Here is a 22,157-nt window from a genome sequence, read left to right as displayed (position 1 = left end):
TCCACAGGGTCTGCATGAATGTCATGCACAAACATGTATGCAGACTAAACACCCATTCGCATAAAATAAGATAAATAAATATTTTAAAACACTAGTGAAAAGGTATTTAAAAGCACACATATATTTGTCTTATAAGTTAGACACACACAAAAAAAAAAAAAAAGTGGAAAGGGCCTGGCAGTTACACCGTGGTAGGAACAATAGAGGCTGCAGTTCTGCAGAAAGATGCTTCCTAGACCCAACACGTGCTTCAGATGCAGGGCCTGGGGTGCAGGTGTGTCCCACATACCACTTAGGTCATTAGTGTTGCATCTCTTTTAAAATGGCTTCAAACATTTAAAACAGAAAAAAAATGGTTTTTGAGGGAAAAAAATATAGATTTAATTATTGCTTCCTATTTCCTTCCTAAACTAATCTAAATTGTTATTATATCATTAAAACGGGCTTCCTAGATACATATAAAAGGGGTTATTTGACCAGTTCGTTAACACTCAAAGTCAGCAGGGCATGGTGGCACACAACTTTAACCTCGGCACTCGGGAGGCGGAGGTGGGTGGATCTTGTAGAGAAAACACTTTGGGTGTTGTGTGGATGCATCACCTGTCAACTAAAAAATAAAAACTTAAGAAGAGCCACGTGTGGGAGAGTCACCCAGGAAGACATGGGGAGACAGATGCAGGGCACCTGAGCACAGGGAGCCTGCCATGGAAGAATATAGGTCAAAATAAATGGGTTATTTTGATTATGATCTAGTCAGAGTAGAGCCTAACTATGTGGCCAAGGTGTGTGTAAATATATTTTAAACCTGAGTTTTATTACTGAAAGCACAGGACTGGGAGGAAGAACCATCTAAGTTCTTGTCTCTGTAAGTTCATGGCCAGCTTGGCCTACATAATGAATTCTGGGCCAACCAGAACAATATAGTTAGTTAAATACTATCTCCAAAAAAATTAAAATTAATTAATTAATTAATTAATTAATTAATTAATTAATTAATTTAATGAAACTGAAACTTAGTATTCAGTTTCATGACTCCAGTGAGGGCTCTTGCCATCAAGCCCAGGGACCAGAGCTCGATCCTTCACATCCACAGGGCAAATTCCCACAAGTTGTCTAAGGGTACACCATGGCATGTGTTTACCCTTATGTGCGTGCACACACACACACACACACAAAACAAATAAATAAGATAAGTAAATTTAAACAATTTTGAAGGGAAGAAGAGCACCTCAAACTTATCTAAAAGTAACTGAAAATATTTATTCACTGACATATCTGGAATACAAAATGTAATTCCCTTTACTTCTAACCATGTCTGTCTTCATATTAAATACTTGTATTGAGCATAAAACTTAAAAACCAGTCTCTTCTAATCTTTTCATATACAAACATTGCATCTGGCCATGTTAAACATAATTATCTGATATGCTATGTCTGTACTTGAAATGTATAGAAGTGAAAGTAACTAAAAAACATATTTCAAAATCTGAGGGAGGAAAAGTCTCCTCTTTCTGCTCTCTAAGAGAAAAGATTTTAGGTTTTCTTGGTCTTTCATTTCATGGGGAAATGGTTTTCAGATTGGGGCAGACTAGAAATGTCAGAGAAACTAGATACATCCTGAATTATCCTCAGCACCATATAGCCAAAGTTTCACTTGATGGAATAGATAGTATAATTCATAAAGAGAATAACATAGCAGTTTACACTTCACCTCTAATGTAAGGACTAAAATTTTTCATTTTGCTTTTAGGCCAAGAACATCAAAAGTAAAACATCAAAGTCATCAAAATAAAACACAAAGTTTGAAAACATCACGGATATATTTTGCAACTAAAGGAAAGTTGTATTAAGAACAACATCCTCTGGGACGTAGCTCAGGACCAGAATGAAAGCTTGGCATATGTGAAGTTCTGGGTTCTACAGCCAGACAAAAGCAAACACAGGCTTCTTGTTACTATCATTTATGTCTTCCTTAATTCAAAAAATAATATCATTCAAGCAAGAAACCTGATACATATTTTGTACTTCTAACATCTAAAGTAAGATAGAAACTATCTAATGTATGATATGGTTAGTCAATAATGTAGACAGGGTTCCATTTGGCCATATATTTTATGTAAATCTACATATAGAAAAGAAGGCCAGAGCCTGTTGTGAAAATAGCTAAGCTCCACTTTTAACAACTTTCATGATTTGTTATTGTTGCTTTGAGATAGGGTCTCTCTGTGTAATGGCGATGGCTGTCCCGGAATTCTCTTTGTAGATCAAGCTGGCCTCTGACTCCTGAGTGCGGGGATTAAAGATGTGTGCCACTACACACACCTAATTTTCACTGAACTCTTATTTTTATATTTTCACTCAATATTTTTACTATTGTAAAGGCTCTAAGCAAGTCTTAGATCAGCTGCAATGCCAAAACAAAGGAAAGATGTTACAGAATACAGATGCTCTAGGGACAAAACAAAGCAACAGATTGCAAAACTCTATGTTCCATCCAAAGAATAGAAAGTATTTGTAGATTGTGCAAAAAGAGAAGTTACTTCATCAAAATTAAGTTTCTTCTTCAACGTGAAAGATAGGAGAGAAGAAACTGGACAAGTGTGCCATGACATTAAGACCCCGGCACATCTGGGCTCTCTGTACCATTCTTTGAATTCTTCTAGACTTTTAGGTTTATGTTTAATTTTTTTTTTGAGTTTTGGTTTTGTTGTTGTTGTAAATAAACTGAGAATATGGAACAGCTATTTAGACAAAAGTATCCATGACCAAACCCACAGTATCAAACTTCTTTTCTTCTATATAAGAATACAGAGATGGTTCATTCATCATGTTGAGACAATATTTTTAGGTAGAAAGTGATCTGTTTTTTACTAAGCACATGAGTATATTTTGAGTCTGTTATCAGTTAACTAGAAAAGAGGATGCCACATGAATAGATACCACATGAAGAGATGCCACATGAATGAATAGACAGAAGTTGGTACCAAGAGTGGGGTATTGCTCTGATAGTCCTGACCATGTTTTTATTGGGAGGAATGTAGATTTGGGAACTTTGTGTCTGAAAAGCAGTGGAATGCTTTAAGTGGGGCTTGATGGGAGATCCTAGTAGGAATATGGAAGACATTGGTGCTGAGGGTGATGTGAACTATGGGGATTAGCTCAAGAGGAATCAGAGAAGAATGTAATTATGTGGCCTAGAGACTATGCTTATGGTATTTTGGAGAAGAGTGCTTTTTATCCTTGTCTGAGGAGTCTGGTAGAGACTAAGTCCAAGGTGAAGAGAATCATATTGACTGCATTGACAAAGGAAGTCTTAGAAAAGCCCAGCATAGACTTTGTCCTCTGGTTTACTCTAGTGAAGAGTATTTGATAAACAAAGTAAGCTTAGAAAGAAAAAATACAAAATATTTGGTTAAAGTAATAAAGGGGCACCAGGAAGTGAAATTGAGCTGAATCTTGTGACAAGGAAACAAAGAGATTGAGGGGTAGTGATCTCAGGGCAAGATCCCACTGAGCTAAGCTTTTTGTTTGTGTTTACAGTTGAAGAAGGAATAATTATATCACATTAGTTGTTGTTTTCATTTGGACTTTTAATGTGAAATAAACTACCATCCAGAAATGAAGATATTGATCCAGATCTTGAGGTTGGAAGATATAGATTTTTAATCCAAATCCTGAGGAATAGTGGCCATGAAAAGCTTAGGCCCAAACATGGTAGTATTCTCCTTTTATCCAAGGAAACAAAGGCAAGCAGATCTTGAAGTTAAAGGCCAGCCTGAGACAGAGCAAGTTCTAGAGGAAGAAAAGCTTAAGTTCAGGCATGGCAGCACACACCTTTACTCTCAGCTTGCAGGAGACAGAGCCATACAGATCTCTGAATTCAAGATCAATCTACAGAGCAAGTTCTAGGACAGCCAAATCTAGGCAATAAAGAAGCTGGAAAATAAAGCTGGTGATTATATAATAGAAGGGTCCAGGGGGGACATGTTCTAGCCTCAGCAAGCAGAAGAACTTGGCAGCTTCAGCCATGTGGCTCTGGCTTTAGAGTCAAGAATAGAAGGGACCACTGAGTCAATTGATGCTGGTTAGCTGGAGCTAAGAAATTAGCAGTGATTAGGAGGAGACCAGCATCAATGAGGGGAAATCTTCTGGGAAATGTTTTCTGAGAGGACAAAGAAGCTGTGTTCCAGAGATAGCCAAGGTTGTAACTAGTACTGCAGCTGGACTTGGTAATGTGTAAGAATTACCTAAGTGGTACTGGTTTTGAAGATATGAAGAGATCATGGACAGCAGTTATGACCTGGCACTGTGAGAGGATAGGGAAGGCTACTGGTGAAGGTACAATCTCAGTTGCAGTTGACAACCTGGACTGAGGGAGTCATGCTGAGAAATTGAAGCTTGGCACCCTAAAGAGAGCCCAGGAGAGGCTATTGGTGAGGCCTAGTTGCAGCAGAAGACTCCAGCAAATTGGGGAGGCCAGTACCATGGGATGAACAGCAGCAGCAGTAGAGTCAACCTGAGCCTAGAGTGTTACAGAGGACAGAGCTGGAGAAATGACTGAAGCCATTTGGATGAACCCAGAAGATCATATGTGGATCTCAGACATTGGAAGCTGTAAAGTTGAAGTGGCCTTGGATACCTCATTTCTGGTAACATTGTCAGTCTTAGTTAGGGTTTCTATTGCTGAGAAGAGACACGATGACCAAAGCAACTTTTATAAAGGACAACATTTCATTGGAATTGGCTGACAAATTCTGAGGTTCAGTCTACTATGACAGGAAGCATGGTAGCATCCAGGCAACTCTAGCACTAGAGGAGATAGAAGTTCTACATCTTATTCCAAAGGAAGTCAGGAGCAGACTGTTTTAAGGAACCTAGGAAGAGGTTCTCCAGGCCCACCCCTACAATGACAGGATTCCTCCAACAAGGCCACACCTACTCCAACAAGGCTACACTTCCTAATAGTGCCAAGGATATTCAAACTACCACAACCTCTCTCACCAAAGAACTCAGTTGTTATTAGCATTATTATCTAACCTTTCTGTGAAGAAACTATAGTAGACCATCTGCCAAGAGATGACAGTGTGCCTCCTGCTACCTGTGCTGCTCTGAGAATCTCACCTTGCCCCTTCCCAGTAATGTAGTATAGTCACAGCCCACACCCTGCACTCGAGTCCAGAAGCATCAACTCCCAAGTACGTAATACATTACAATGCAGGAGAAACTGTGGTACTTCTGATACTGAGTGGTGTGGGGTGGGGTATGGGGAAACCTTACACTGGATTTGAAATAACTGATCTAAGAACTAGAATTATACTTGTGAGCCACTGTGTGTGTGTGTGTGTGCGCGCGCACGCGCGCGTGAGCACGCGCGCGCACTCGGAACCAAACCCAGGTCTTCTGTAAGAGCAGCACATGCTCTTAGCACTGTGCCAACCCTTCAATGCCTATACTTCTAAAAGACATACACCTCTTGTAACTCCTAGACTATAACTGGAAACTTTGCCTTTTAGCATTTCCCAAGAACTTTCAAGTAAAGCAGTTTCAAGTAAATCTCAAGTAAAGTTGTGCTGTATACATTTAATTTACATAAACAGTAAACCCAAACATAAAAGATGACAAAGTAACTTTAAAATAGTTCCTACACATCATCTTCGAGCAATTCCACTCTGTATTCCACTTTAGAAACTCAACCTTTGTGTTTTGTTTTGTGTTTGAGACAAAGTCTCACTCTGTAACGCATGCTGGACTCAAATTTATTATAACCCGAGCCCTCAGATTCCCAGGTTCTGCGGCCATGGCACAAGTCAGTACACCCAGCTTCACTTTCACCCCCCCTCCATTCTAGCAGACTAGTGAAGCCACCAGCGCTGTCTTCCAGAACACTTATTGTAGCCACCTCCTCTCTGGCTTCCTGCCTCTAGAACATGATTCGGCTGGTCTTCGGTCCATTAAGAAGAGGGTTACCAAAGTGAGCCTCACTGAACATATGTGAGAACGTCTTCAATTCATTTGTCTTGTGTGTATGTGCCTGGAGGCCAGAGGAAGACATTAGCTGTTCTGTGTTATCATCTCCAGTATTCCTTCGTGACAGAGTTTCTTTCTGAACCTGGGCTTAGGCAATGGCCAGGAAGTTCGAGCAATCCTTCAATCTCCACCCTAAAAATCCCTAGGATGACATATATATACAGCCACACCTGGCTTTTTACGTGGACAGTAGGGATCTGAACTCAGATCTTCATGTTTGCACAAGCACTCTTACTTTCTGAACCATCTTTTATCTCCCTAGTCCACCCAAACATTGATGGCTCACAAACCTAAAACATAATGAAGGTCATTGTATTGTTTTTTATATCTTCAACATTTTTATAATTAAGAAGCATAGTGTCAAGGTTGGTTGAAGTTCTGTGGTTTCTCTACTGCGACCTTTCCAGTCTTCCTGATATCATAAAGAATGAACACAAGGACATACACAGTGCCTCTCATGGAACCTGAGGTTTGCTGATCTGTATAGACTGACAGAATCACAAACACCAGAGATTCTCCTGCCTCTGTCTCCACAGTTCTAGGCTAATGAAGCTGAAATACTAGGCCTGTTTTGTGGCTGTAACTGTTTTAGTTGTTCTGAGGTTGTTGGTGGTGGTGGTTTGTAACATGGGTGCTGGGATCTCACTGCAGACGCTCAGCTCACATAAGAAAGCATATCCCTGACTGAACCACCCTCTAGCCTCGCCTTGGCTTCAGATCTGCCATGTCACAATACATTAGATTTCTGAAAAATTATTTACCTCCATAAGAATGACAAGATGATAGTTGCCCAGGAAAAACAATGACCCTGATGAAGAAGTCTGGGGGCAAGGCCCAACGGGATGAGTTCAAAGGCAAAGCTCAGGACAGCTCCACAACCCACCCTGCCTGACAATGAATGCTGTTTATGTAAAGGAAGTTCTGCACCAGAGCTTATTGCCCCAGCTGTGATCTCTGCGCCACTGGAGACCTGTGGTCCTCCAGGAACTCCTCAGCAAATGACTTATCAAAACGCTTCCAAAGCAGAGTGCAAAGCTCTAGTAAGCCAGACGGAAGATGCTCAGAGTGGGGAAGCTCCAGCTGCTGGGGAGGGTGCGTGAAGAGATTCCACCAACTAAGCTTTTGGGAAGTCAAAGCTTTATTTAAAAACAAAGATTACTTTGACTTCTGAAATTATTTTAAAAAACAATAATAGTAAGCTTTCTAAATTTATAATAAAATGCATTATTTGAAAAAGACAGCGATTTCAAACTCAGAAGGATAATTAATTATCCACTGGGATTAAATAAACTTGGTTCAAATCCTTAGACCACACTGTAAATTATATCGCCAGATGTCAGTAATCCCACATAGAAAACAGAACAACTCGAATTTCTTAAAAGTACACTATTAAAAAAAAAAAAAACTCTCTACCAATGTAAAATTAAAATTTGTTTTTAAATAACCTTCCTCTAGTAGGGTAATTATCTTCAAAATATACAGAAAAAAAGATTTTTGCAGAGTATCAATATCTCTCCCATCCAAAAAGTAAAGATTAAATGTAATTACTCCATTATGCGTTCGTTGGGTATCTGTTTACCTGTCAGTTTAATAAAAGTCTGGAAACTGCAATTCTCATCAAAAGTGTATGTCAGGCAGCCTCTCACCTGGTCTCTTCCTCATCCCAAGCGATGCGCATGCCTTTCCCACCACCGCCTGCTGAGGCCTTGATCATCACAGGGTAGCCTAACAGCAGGGAAGAGTGAGACAGACGCTCAGACTTTGATCATGTGGATGTATGAACATGACAACTGACCACATGTTCTGTAACACAGACGACAATAATTTATTTAAAAGTTCCTTTCTTTACAGTTACAGAATACAATCAATGTAATGATCTTATATATTTAAATGAATAAGCATTTTAAAAGAATAGAGCATTTGTATTATTTAATACACTCCCCAAGTAATAAAATAAAAGCTTAAAAGAATATTTGACAATTCCAAAATCAGAAATATATAAACCAGCCAATGATTTTTAAAAAGTAGTTTACATAGCATGCACATGCGTACACATGTGCACTCACACATACACACACGCACACGTTTGTGATTCTGAAAACTGCCAGTTGAAAGCACATCAATTTCTCTTTCATTTGCAGGAACTTTGGGTATTTTCACTTGAAAGGTCACAGAAAAACCGACAGGTAGTGTTGGGGGGAATCAAGTGTGGTTATTTCCCATAGTCCTCTTGCACATCAGAGAAGCCACTGCCCTTCTCTGTATACTCATTAGGCTGTTGTGAAGGTACCAAGTCAGGACCCAGATAAAGGCCATTCTCAATTACAGTTTCGTGAGAAGAAGTAGAGCCACCATTTTATCCTTCCACAATCCCTTTCACCACGTGTGCCAGAAAAGTTAGTCTCAGTCAGGCACGGCGGTACATTCCTTTAATCCCAGCACCCAGAAGGCAGAGGGAGGAAGATCTCTGTGAGTTCAAGTTCAGCATGGTCAGCCTAGTCAGTTCCAGGACAGGCAGAGCTACACAGTCAGATCCTATCTTGAAATAAAAATACAGATAAAGCAAAAAAATAAAAAATAAGTCTCCTTCCTTAAAGACTCTCTGGAAACTCAATGGAAATCATCACACAAGTAATTGCATTTGTCATTGTCTTTGCTCGGGAAAGAGGCAGTCAGTAAGTCTTACAGTGTCCTTCCTGGCCTGTGGTTCTACAACAGCATTCAACTCCAGCTGTATGATCCTTACAGGAAAAAGGAAGAAAGTAACCGAATGTCACAGACCTTTGACCCTGACACACAAAGCACCACCACTGGTTTAGTTAAAACAGTTCTTGCCCCCCCCCCCCCAATATTTCATCATTAAACCCATTAAAACATGTTTGCTATGCTTATATAGGGCAGCACTTTGAAAACAACGCAAGTGTAGTAAAAAGAAAGCTAAATGTATTGTTCTTATTCTGAGGGACTTCTAGTCCGAAAATAGAAAAGCAAAGGATTTAAATAATTCCATCCTTGGAATTCAAAAGAGCAAAAGACCAAAGGGAGGTAGAAACAAGGGAAATTAGAGCTGTTGTGACAGAAAGGGTCAGTCCAGTGGCCCAAGGGGCATTTTAGGCATGAGCTATGTATGGAAACAGATGGGTGAGGAGACCAGGGAAGCTTTATAAGACGGTGAGGCAGCTCAGTGCAAGTACAGACACAGTGTAGAAATAATTGGCTGTGGAGAGGATTTTGCATGTTGGCATGCCAGATCCTGCCTAGATCATACAGTGTCCACTCTCGAAGTAAGTAAGCATCAAGACCAACGTTTGTCCCAATCAGTGCTGCAGCCACTGTGAGTATTCATGTTGGAACCAGTAGTGTATGTGTGTGTGTGTGTGTGTGTGTGTGTGTGTGTGTGTGTGTGTGTGCATGTCTACTTTGGAAAAGTAAAGAAATCTGATGTAAAACTGCAATGCCTGCAAAAATCCTATCTACAACAACCTGCAGTCGTTGTATAGACAAATGACCCACACCACCCTCCACCAAAGAGCATGCTTACCATTTCCACCCACACTTATTCATGCCTGCAATGGGAAAGCTCAAGGGGTGGGCCTCCTCCCATCCCTCCACATTTTAGGTTCCTAAAGACTGGGAATCTTCAGTCTTCTCAGCTAAATGAATGCTATGAACCGTCAACTATGCAGCCATTTCTTGAGTATGAAAACATGATAAAGAATTTATCCTTATCTAAAATATCTCACTTGTTAGATCTATGAATACCTGGAACACAGAAAGTCAAGAGTCCCTGATAAGAATGTAAAGAGCTGAACAGAAAAAGCCCGGGAGAGAACAGGAGAGCTGTCTCGGCAGCTAGGGGAGTGTGCTTATCTTGCAGAGGACATGGGTTCCATTTCTGGCACCACATTAGAATACTCATAAGCATCTGTAACTCCATAAGTAAAGTGTATGGCCATCTAGTACATTAGGTTATGCAGCACCTGGACTGGAAATGGAAAGAAAACTAAGGATTTAGTGAAAGCCAGCATTACTGGCAAAATTAGGAGTTACCAACAAGAATGATGGTCATTCTTCCTACCTACTCAACTCTGTTACCTACTCAACATGTACAGTCTCCACGAACAATCTCTTATTTTCTAATCCACTAAAGTATTCACTCCTTTTGCCTATAATGCATGTGCTTAAATTTATATTTTTAGTTGACATGTGTTTGAAACAGAACTACCTTCCTTATCACAACAAAGTATCTAAGGATTTAAAAGGAGGTAATCTCCCTTCTGATAAGAAGAGATCACTTATAACTTGACATTTTTTAAATATACAGACATAAGAGATTCACAAACACAAACAAACCATGGCACTCTTTTAGATTTCCTTGATTTCTGAGTCACGGTGGCTTAGAATTCCCTGTACAGCCCAGGCCACCTCAACCTGTCCATCATCCTGGTTTTGGGATCACACCCGGGACACTGTGTCTGGTGAAAAGTCGGCTTAGACTCAGGCTGAGGTGCTGCTCCAGTCCCTCTTCACCTTTGCGGGTGTCTCACTGAGTCACCTGGGACTGACCATGTGCTTCACAGCCACACGGACGCTCCCCAGCATACAAAGTGCAGTACAGTATCTAGTCCTAATATCTCTTCTGCACAATTACAGGTAAATGAATACTTCCAAAAAGAGACTATGTGGTTTCTACTCATGAGCCGTATGCACGTGCACTCTTGTGACGTAGTAACAATCAGAAAGTACGTCCCTCAGGATGGCCACTTTTTTTTTTTAACCTATATCCTTACAACTTTATTTTTAAAAAGAGATATACATGTACAGATTTTTTAAGTGCATTTTGGAATAAAACTATATGAATATATTTTTGTCAGTACTTAATTTTTTTCTTACAACTTTATTTTAAAAAGAGAGATATGTGTACAGATTTTTAAAAGCATTTTGGCATAAAACTATATGAATATATTTTTGTCAGTACTTGATTTTTTTTTAAGGTTAAATAGTATGCATTGAAATCTTACTAGTTACCATAAGCATAAAGTACATGTAGAACAAAACATAACATGGAAATAGTCAAAGTTTTCTTGGTGTGTAAAGATTAAACATAGTGATTTTTAAATACCAAAAATTGCCACAAGGCTATCTTCTTAGCTCTTGAGTTATTAATGATTTAAGGTCTAGGTGCACCCCACTCTGAGAGGGTGTTATACACTTGTTGTTGGTGTTGTTTCTATGAAGGACTAAGGTTTCTACCTTTTGGTCTTCCTTTTTTTGAGCTTCGTATGATCTGTGAGTTGTTTCTTGGGTATTCAGAGCTTTCTGGGGCTAGTATTTAATTATCAGTGACTGCATATTATGTCTGTTCTTTTGTGACTGGGTTACCTCACTCAGGATGATATTCTCTAGATGCATCTTTTTTCCTAGGAATTTCATAAAGTCATTGTTTCTGATAGCTGAGTAGTGTAATTGTGTAAATATACCACAATTTTTGTATCTATTCATCTACTGAAAAACATCTGGTTCTTTCCAGCTTCTGGCTATTATAAATAAGGCTGCTATGAACATGGTGGAGCATGTATGCTTATTATATATTGGAGCATCTTCGGGGTATATGCCCAGAAGTGGAATAACTGGGTCTTCAGGTAGAACTATGTCCAATTTTCTGAGGAACTGCAGGTCAGCCACTTTTACCCTTTCCTTGAAATGGCTTCTCGAAACAAACCCTGACAGAATTCTATACGAAGAGGTCATCTACCAATGCTTCCTATGATTACTTCAGCTGCCCTTCAGTGAATGAGCAACTGGAACTCTTGATTGTAAGGACTTTGTAGGAGCCCAAGTGGCAGACAGCTCTGATTTGGGTGTTGCCAATCACAAAAAACAAAGGCTTCAGTTTGTTCTATGGTTTGAGACACCATGCTTTGGCTACAGAAGGTAAGGAAGACCCTGGAAGGTTAGAAGCTTCCCCCACTTAGTTGCGGGGACTAACAACAACTTAGCTGGTAATACAGTGTTGACCTGCATAAGACATGATAAGTAAGCAGACTCTCCCAGCAAATGCCACCCAACACTGGAGGACGGGGGAGGGGAAATAATAATCAGTAACTTAAAAGCTGATAAAGGTATCTAAAGGATAAAGTATTCACAATTCCTTTTAAAATGATTTTAGATTTAGTTCCTTAAACTACATTTTGATAGAATATATCAACTAATGGAGAAGAGAAAGTTTTTTAAAAAGAGACAAAAGCAAAATATTTCTTGGGAAATGTCCAGTTCCAAATTTAGTCGTGTTAATCAGTAATCTTGCCCAGCAAAGTAAGGCTCATGGGCAGAAAAGTTATCTTTTTAAAACAGTTGGGAAACCTACAAAGGCCTTTGTTTCCTAAAGAAAGGTTCAAAGAGAAACGAAAATAAAAGATAGTGCAGAAGAGATCTCTAAATGGACAATCTACAGCCTGACAATGGACAACCAGGCTCAGACAAGAAAACAAAAGCCTTAAGAGAAAGATCAGACAGGAAGGAGGCCCCTGGGGAGTCTTGTGTTAGAATCACAGAGAAATCAGTGTCATACACTGCATTTTGCAGATTGTTTTTTTTGCTTGTTTAATGTAAAATAGCTAACCTGCCTCCCTCCCCATTTTGTTTTTTTAGGAGTTGGTTTATTTTTGTTTGGGGGAGGGGGAGATCATGTCCTTTGTGACATTTATAAAGACTGTGGCTTGGTTGTTGTAATACTTGGCCTTTAATGCCGACTTAACAGGATTTAGAAGCAGCTTAGAAATACACCTTGGGAAGAACTGGGAAGAATACCTGATCTCAAAGTGGGGAGCATGTACCAGTGAGAGTCCTAGAGGTCCTGGAAGAAAGCAGTGTAGGTTGCCTGCCTTTACTTCCTTATCCTGCATGAGTCTGTGACTGCTGATGTTTTCCACTGCCTAGAAGATGGAATCAACATGAGGCACTCTGCAGTGAGCACCAGGCCTTCACTCACTGTCCTCTGCTTCCTTAGCACCAACCAGGCAGCTATTGCCCAGGCCCTGCTGTATACAGCACAAAATGTATTCACTTTTTTATATCCATAACTTGAACCTCTAGGTAAGAAGGCAGTCTAGAGGCTGCCTCTGTGTGAGCCAATGGAGGCCAGAGTCTGAATAAGAAAAGGGGGATTTATCTTAAGAGAACAATAGAGAAAGCTTATTTGAAATCCATGGAAGAAATGAAGAGATACCAGGCAAAGAGCAATAAGAGTTTGTACAATGCTGAGAAGAAAAGCAAGACTTTTATCAGCTGCACAGCTCACGGATGGGCAAATGGGAAACAGCACCTCAGAAAAATTAAACTAAGAACTGATCCTTCAGAGTAGTCTGTTCAAAGGGAAGAGAGGAAGGAGAAAGTGCAGTTCGAATATAATATGTGAAAAAAGAAAAATTTTTAAATTAAAAAAAAAAAGTTTACAGGTGTGGGGCACATCCTCATAATCTGAGGATCAGGGAACAGAAGCAAACAGCACCCACTATGTAGAGCATTTAGAGGCCAGCCAGCCTGGTCCACACACCCAGGGATACACAGGTAGACTTTGTTTTGGAAAGCAAGAACAAAACCCAGAAAGAACAGGCTGATCAAAGAGATCTGTCCCAAAACCAGAACAGTGAGTCAAACAGCTAATGTAATGTGCAAAGCACAGCACAGAAATTAAGGAAGCATGAGAAAGCAAAACACAAGATGGCCCCAGACTACTGAAGTCGAAGACACTGGAACAGGTACAACAACAGATGGAGATTTCAAAAGTTATCTCGTAAAAATGGCCAGTGACGCAACAGAGAATTCAAAACGAGCAAATAAGTTAAATGAAGATCTAGAAAGACAGCAACACAGAGGGAAGAGTCAGCAAAACAGATAATGAAATCAGCAGTTGTGGTAGTTTGAGTGAAATGGACCCACAGGCTCACAGGAAGAGATGTGACTCGAAAGAATTGGGACGTGTGGCCTTGTGGTGGAGCAAAGCATTGCTAAGTGGGCTTTAGGTTTCAGAAGCCCCAGGTCCAGTAGCTCTCTCTCTTCCTGATGCCTGAAAATACAGATGTAGAATGTCTGCCTGCATGCTCCCGTGCTTCGCCCCATGAACTGCCACTAAAGGACTAAACCTCTGAAACTATAAGCCAGACCCAATTAAATGTTTTTCTTTAGGCAGGCAGTGGCAGCACAAGCCTTGAATCCCTGTAAGAGATCCTTGGAAGAGAGAGGTAGGTGGATTTCTGTGAGTTCAAGGCCAGCTTGGTCTACAGAGCAAGTTTCAGGTCTAAAAAGTTTTTCTTTATTAGAGTTTCCTTGGTCACGGTATCTCTTCACAGCAATAAAAGGCTAACTAATAAAGAATTTTTTGTTTTGTTTTTTAACTCAGCAACATGGAAGAAAAAAATCGGCAGGGAAATGGAGAAATTTTTGCAAAAACGAAAGCAGGAGAAATATTAGAAATTTTAAATGAATAAATTTTAAAAGGGGAATAGTGAACACTATTACCAACAAACTAAGCTAAGAAAAAGAAAAATACTAGAGAGAGAAGGTAAGACTTACAAAATGTTAAATTCAAACATCAATAAGTAATATAAAATAAATCCATATATCCATCATGGTCCAGGAGTGCTGAGCCATAATCAGAGTGAACCACAGCATTCACAGGATAAAGAGGGGCTAAGATAAACACTAAAGGCATGAAATGGCAGCAGGAAAGGAAAATGGCATTCTGCTGGTCGTGGCAGAAGAAACCTTTTAACTCAGTACTAGTAGGCAGAAGTAGGCAAATCTCTATGAGCTCAAGGCTAGCCTGGCCTACATGGAGCATTACAGGCAAGCCAGAGCTACATAGTAAGACATTGTAGACATTCAAATGCAATAGCCATGTAGTACTCCAAATGGACACAACAAGGGAAGAACCTTTCTATATCATATACGAGATGCCAAAATATAAAACATTGAAACAGTTTCAAAGGGCAAATGTCAGTTCACCTATAAAACCAAGAACACAAAATATCATTAGCTCACTCAGCAGTAACCTTCAATGTCATAAAAATATGAGACTATAAATATTAGGTCCTGAAAGTAAGCAACTGCCAACCAAGATGGCTATTATCCAGCCATGCTGGGTTTAAACCTGACAGAGAAACAGGACATTTCAAAACAAACTTAGGCTGAAGCAATTCAAGACCACCAGACCAATGCTACCAAAAAGGCTTAAAATACTACAAAAAGGTCTCAGCCACAAGAGCACAGGACAGAATAAGCTTCTTGAAAGGAAAAGCTAAGCAAAGGAGAGCTCTAAAGAATTCTTTACCAGCCCAGGAAAAGAGCAAAGCCCTTATACCCTATTAAGAGAAAGAACAAACGATTATCCACTCAGTCATCATAATCACAGGAGTTATTCCTCTCAATAAAACTCAATAAAATATAAATGGCCTCACCTTGCCATTAAAAAGACAAAGATAACTAGATTCAGCTTTCTGTTGTTTCCAAGAAACATACTTTACTGCTAAAGGCTCCCCCAAAGACTGTGAGTCAGCAGATAGAAAGGATTCTATCATTGATGTACAGAAAACAAAGCAGGGTGGCATAGCTATTTTGATACCTGATAAAGTATTAGCTAGAAGTAATAAAGAAGGCCACTACATACCAACAAAGGAAGGAATAAATCAAGAAGGTTGGCAACCTTGAGCGCATGTGCATCAAACATGGGCTCCTAACCTCCCAAGCAAGCACTGCCAAACACAAACACTGTACAAGTACTTGTACAATAGGAGTTGCTGACTTTAATACCTTACTCTCATCTCTAAGTCATCAAAATAAAAGTCAACAAAGAAAACTCAGATTCAAGCCACATCATAGATCAAATGAACAGATGGATACAGACTATTCCATTCAATAGAAACAGAATATACATTATTTTCAGTAGCCCATAGAATCTTCTTTATAGACTACATTCTCAGCAACAAATCAAGTCTTAACAAATACAAATGAATCATCTTTTCCATCTTATAAGATCAGTGTGCTAAAATTAAAAACCAGTAGTGAGAAAATCTACAGAAACCATGAAAGCACATGAAGATAGAGAAATTAACCCTTGAATCACTGAAAGATTCATTAGGAAGAAATGTTCAAAGTTTTTAGGAGCAAATGAAAATACAACTTAGAAGAGCCTTTCAAATACAGCTAAGGAAGCCCCAAAAATTTCCTCTTGGGTTTGTAGGTGAGAGTTGGCATTAAATTTTTAGAAAAAAAATATTCAATAAATAGTGACGTATTTCAAGGAACTAGAAAAACAAGAATCTGAAACCCAAAGCAGTAGAAGTCAAAAAATAATAAAGATCAGGGTGAGATTAGTAGAATGGAAACCAAAGGATACATGGAGTCAGTCAAACAGAATTAGTATTTAAAAAATAAATAAGATTAACAAATTCATAACCAAAAGAAAAAAGGGGAGAGAAGACACAAATTAAGTAGAAATGAACAGTGAGACAGACCCTGTCTCCCCTCCCTCTCCTCCTTTCCCTCCCTCTCTATACCCCCATCTCTCTCTTTCTCCCCAACAAGAACCCAGAGAATCATTACACAGTACTTTTAAAAACTTATATTCCAAAAGCCTGGGAAATGTAAAAGAAATAAGTTTCAAACACATATGACCTATAGAAATAACTTTTTAAAAATTGTAACAATCCAGAAATTAAAATGATGGTTTAAAAAAAAAAAAAAAAAAAAAAAGAGCCTCTTGTTTTCCCAGTGTAGGGGGATGTCAAGTTGTTGAGGTGGGAGTGGGTGGTGGGAGGGGAGCATCCTCATAGAAGCAAAAGGAGGGAGAATGGGAGAGGGGGGAACCAGAAAAGGGGATAACATTTGAAATGTAAATACATAAACTATCCAATAAAAAAATGGAACACATACACACAAAAAGAGCCTCCCAGTAGAGCCTGGGTGGATTCCGTGCCAAATGTACCAAACCTTTAACTCACCTTGATACCAAAACTGGACAAGGGAAGAGGCATGCACAGGTGCACACACCAAAAAGAAAGAAAGAAAGAAAGAAAGAAAGAAAGAAAGAAAGAAAGAAAGAAAGAAAGAAAGGAAGGAAGGAAGGAAGGAAGGAAGGAAGAAAGAAAAGAAGAGAACTATACGACCTTTTTGCAAATGAACAAACAGGCAAATTTTCTCAACAAGATTCTTACAAACCAAATTCAAGAACAGGTTAAGACTGTACACCGGGACCATGTTGGATTCATTCCAAGAATGTGAGGATGGTTCAGTATAGACAAATCAAAAATGTCACAGCCTAATAATGTATTTCTACTACCACTGTGCCCTTAAAAAAAATGCATTTCTACAGATAGAGAAATGAAAGTAAAAACACGGGTGAAGAAAGCATATTTTTGTCCTCCCTTAGTTTGCCTTAAATGTACAAAAATAAATTATTATGTGTTAATATATTTATATTTTTAATAAAATCATTTTATTCATATAATTACAAATAGGTGCAGTGAGTATATTTAAAACTATTTTAATATTAACTATAACCTTTAGTGTGTCCATTTGTTAACCATGAGTTTTAATTATAATATACTAAGTATGTTTAGTTTAAGTAAGAACTGTTTATATGAAGATATAACCAAAATATATTATAAAGTACAACAAACCATAGAGAACACTACTACTTTGGCAGAGAAAACTGAGTAAACATTACAGAAAAGTGGCTTAGCAATGCATCTGGAAGTCAGCACAGGACGAAGAGGTCTGCGCAGAAGGTCTCTATGTGGCATGCAGGGTCTCTGAGGAAGCCCTAGTGCCTTGTCAAATGTCTTTACCATGTTTCATCTCATTTTGGGTTTCTTGGCTTCTCTTTCCCCCAGTCTGCTTGGGACACTAGCGAGCTTCTCTGAAACAGCCTCAACTGTAAAGACGGGCTTCACAAGGAGAGGGGAAGGGGAGAGTCAGAAGAAATAGAAGGGGTAGGAATCATCAAGGAAACCATCCATGTGTGAAACTTAAATTGTAATTGTAAGAAAATTTCAATAGATAAAAAAATAGCATTTCTAAAGTAGACGGCACATGGAAAAATGTCCCAAACTAGAAGCTATAGTTACATAAAAGACACAAAAGTCCCCAACAATTACTTCCCAGCTCTGGCAGTATAAATAAATGCTCCCAGAGAAAAAAACACAAACTTGAGAGTGAGAGAGCACATAAGATTTTGTTTTTAGCATATAGCACACACACACACACACACACACACACACACACACACAAAAGAGGTGCTCAGAGCAGGGCGCCCACAGCTCTGCAGTGCCTGTTGGCCTTGCAATATGAGGTCCAGACCAGGACAACCCAGCACCACAAAAGAGGGGAAAAAAAAACAGAAATATGAACACAAATCACACAAGAAAAACCAGAAACTGACAAGACAAAACAAAAACAAACAAAAATAAGACAGGTTCAAATATATGTTTGTAATTCTGCTGCTCATACATGGGAATATATTTTCCCATGGACTCGGCATCCACTTTAACCCTTAAGTAAACTTACAACGGCCATCCAAACCATAATATAAATGTGAGATATCTCAGTAAGAGTAGGAAAACCCTGATCCATCACCAAAGGGCTCACACACATGCACACACACAGACTTCAGTACTGAGTGTTCTTGAGTGTTAAATGTGCGATTCACAGCATGTCACAAGCACATGATCTGGGAGTGTACTCTAGCCCTTTCTGCTTTCCAAAATCCCTCCAAATATGACAGTAATAATATTACATGTTAATTACAAAATAATATTATCATAGATGACTAGATAGGTGGTAATATCTGAGCTATGACTAAAAAGAACCCAGTTTGAGTTTAAAAGTATATTTATAAAATTAACCCACCTTAAGACAGTCTCCAAAGCAGCTGAGTGCTTTGTGTGGAATAAGGGGATCAATGATTTAACCCACAGACAGCAGCATTATGCAACCTAACAAGTCTTATTGTGGAATTAGTTCTGAAAAGCTTCTAAAGATGTTGGCAACCCTGAAGAAGCAATTAACAGTGATGTTCTGGACAGATAAAATATTATCTTATATTTTCTGGTCTTGTATCCAAGGCAGATTTTCAAAACAAATAAACAACAAAGAACACTTAATATGACTTAAATGACCAAAACCAAAATAATTTAGCCATACCCAAGAGAAGCACTACCCAACAAGCCAAATACCTTTTCCAGTCACAAAAGAACATCATGCTTAGGCAGCTAATAACTCAGGGGTAACACCAGCCTGGAGAACTTTATGCTAGCTAATCTCGTTTATGAAAATATATTAATGCCCATGATCACTTCAGACTACATAAACTTTGCCAAATCATATGTTCTCCCACCACAGGCAAAAATTCTAAGTAACAAAGCACCCTGAGGAAACAGGACTACTAAAATATTAGCATGTGGCTTCTTGAAACAATGTGGGCTGGCAGCACGGACTGCTTTAAGGTGCTGCTGCAAGCCTGACAGAACGTGTAGCCTGGTGCCCAAGCCTAGCCGCAGCTTCCCATCAGATGTACACAGGTACAGATCTGACTCAAAGTTAGAGGTTCAAAGCTTTGTTCTCTTTTCCCATTCTCTCCATTTAGCAGACACTGCAAAAGGAATGTCCTTGAAACTCGATATACAACAGCCTGAGACTGTCCCTCCCTTTCCTCTTTGCTTGTTTAGCATACCCAGTTCTCACCTCCCACTTTCTACTGCATCTTTCCTAGCAAGATTATTAAACTGATAGTTTGCATTTTAGGGAATGGTAAGAACTTGAACAAGCTTGTCAGGGGCACCTTCATCTGACTCCTGTATACTGTGCCTTTCACATTGCAACAGACCACAACCAAGTGCTCACACACAAATACAGACTGTGCCCAATCCTCGGGACTCTTAGGACAATTACTTGTTTTAATTAGCTAGCGATTGCATCTTATGAAAGAACTAAACTAAGATCAAATGACTGCAAATCCTACTTTAATAACAGAATATGGTAATTCAACTGATAAATTCTTCTAGAGCCACAAGTAATCAGAAACCAAAAACTATTAAAATATTATTTGCTCTATGGGAATTACTTATTACACGTTTCCTCAACCGTATCTGCTGAAAGACAGAAACACTACCTAAGTTAATTTAAGGACTTACCAATTTCCCTTGCAATTCTGACAGCTTCATCTGCATCCTGTAAAGGCAGGAAATGAGACTCAGCATTAATCCCATGAGGCATTGCACAATGTCTTTAGGGCAGTCATATATTGCACTACTGTCTCCTCCGATTCATTTAATGTTCAATTTTACAACCTCCTAACCCTTTTCATTCAGAGAAATGTAAAATTAATACCATAAGTGGAATGTAAATTCTCCTTCGTCATTATTATATTAAGAAACTCAAAGCAGTTTGAAATGAGCTGGCAGGAAACATGACCAGAATTGCCAATGATTCGGTGCAGTTGCCGGAATTTAATGGCAGAATTTAGATGTTTACAATCAATACTGAATCGTAAATCAGATCATTAAAGCTTGTCTGCAGCCCCCTGGTCTATTTACTCTGTGTTTTCCTAGGTTCTGTCAGCAGGGGGAGTTGATTGTCTATTGTTTGGGAGGAGCTCCATCAATTTTCTAGAAATAAGTAAATTTCCAATATCTGTAGGAATTAGCAATTGTGGGAAAAAAAGAAAAAGAGAAAAAGAAAAGAAAAAAAGAAAGAAAGAGGGAGGGAGCAAGGGAGGGAGGGAGGGAAGAAGGAAGGAAGGAAGGAAGGAAGGAAGGAAGGAAGGAAGAAAAGAAAGATAAAGGAGAGAAAGAGAAAAGAAAAGAAAAAAAAAGAAGCCTTGTGATTTCCATTATATTTTTCTTGGCCAATTCTTCAGGTACATACTAGTAGTACTAGGTACGTAAATTAAAGTTCAATGAAACTGAAGAGCGAGGTCAGGCTCCTTGACATGGGAGGAAGGTATGTTACTGACTCACAGGCGTCCCCAACTCTACCACTGGTCAGCAGTAACACTAGAAACTCTAAGCTCCGACAAACCGCCCCGGCCAGAGCCATTCACCTGACACGCGCTGTGCTGTGCAAACTCTATGCATTCATTTTCCAAGTAAAGAGAATTCTGAGCATCAAGCCACTTTCTCAACCCCACTACTTTTTCTAATCTCATGTCACAATATGCACCACTGGCCATGTTCTAAAACCACCAGTTGATAAGTATGCAGGAATTTTTATACAATTTTAAAGCATTCAAGGGAAGCCTAAAATTTTTAAAGCTTTTAAAGTACTACATTAAAATGAAGAGCAATCGCAGCAGAATCCGCCCCCTCCCCTCCCCCACCCCGTCTGGGACTAAGGGGAATAACTGCTTCATTCATGTACAGTTTTTTGGGTTTTGTTTTTTGTTTTTTTTGTTTGTTTGTTTTTAAGAAAAGAAATTCTTCCTTAAAAGTCTCCAGTACCCAACAGCATCCCTGAAAAAGGAGGCTGGAACGGGAAGTTGTCAGAAAAATTTAATTTCCTTTCATTAGCCGGTCTGCTCCACAAATAGGTGCTTGTTAAGTTCAAAGCAATCCTGAAAGCGACACCAGTTTTAAGTCTTTCTTTACTCCAAGCAGTCACATCTGCTAATGAGATTTTCCAAATCGCAATAGTGTTCAAGTCAGAGGTAAAGCTCTATCTTACCGCTGCCCCAAAATCAAGCTTTACTCCCTTACTACACCTCACTGCTTGTACCAACCCTACACCTCCAAATTTTAGTTTGAAAGAATAAAAAAAGAATCCATGAAAGGAGTCGTTTAAGATGCCGTGTTTCCACACACTGAGTTGGAAGGCTCTTTGTTCCAGCCGGTGACGGTTATTGGAGAGTACTTGCCTTTAACAGCCTCTGTCAGGAAGTGTTAAACCTGCCAAATCGAACAATTAGTGCCTCTTGAACAACATAGAGGAAGAGTGAGGACTGGTGAGGACCGGGTTATAATCAGCTCGAAGGAAACTTTTAACATTTCAGTCAATGTGGAAGGGTGTGTTTGCCACAGACGATCTCAAAGAAATTCAACTACAAGCTAGAAAGCAGGATCCACTTCTCCTGTTGTCTC

At 39.3% G+C, this 22,157-nt stretch overlaps 1 protein-coding gene across 2 annotated transcripts in view; it reads right to left on the bottom strand.

The window, feature by feature from the left end:
- The window catches only part of PCCA (propionyl-CoA carboxylase subunit alpha), a 277,273-nt gene that overhangs the window by 179,091 nt on the left and 76,025 nt on the right, over positions 1–22,157 (bottom strand). For both annotated transcript variants that reach the window (XM_080916684.1, XM_080916685.1), the window contains 2 exons: positions 20,217–20,253; positions 7,674–7,752 (listed from right to left, as the gene is read on the bottom strand). In XM_080916684.1, the coding sequence (XP_080772810.1) occupies positions 7,674–7,752; positions 20,217–20,253 (116 nt within the window). The remainder of the gene's footprint in view (positions 1–7,673; positions 7,753–20,216; positions 20,254–22,157) is intronic.

Source organism: Micromys minutus, assembly GCF_963924665.1.
Source record: "Micromys minutus genome assembly, chromosome: 5".
Taxonomy (NCBI): Eukaryota; Metazoa; Chordata; class Mammalia; order Rodentia; family Muridae; genus Micromys; species Micromys minutus.
Note: the sequence above shows the minus strand (reverse complement) of the source record. Positions and strands in the feature narration are given on the sequence as shown.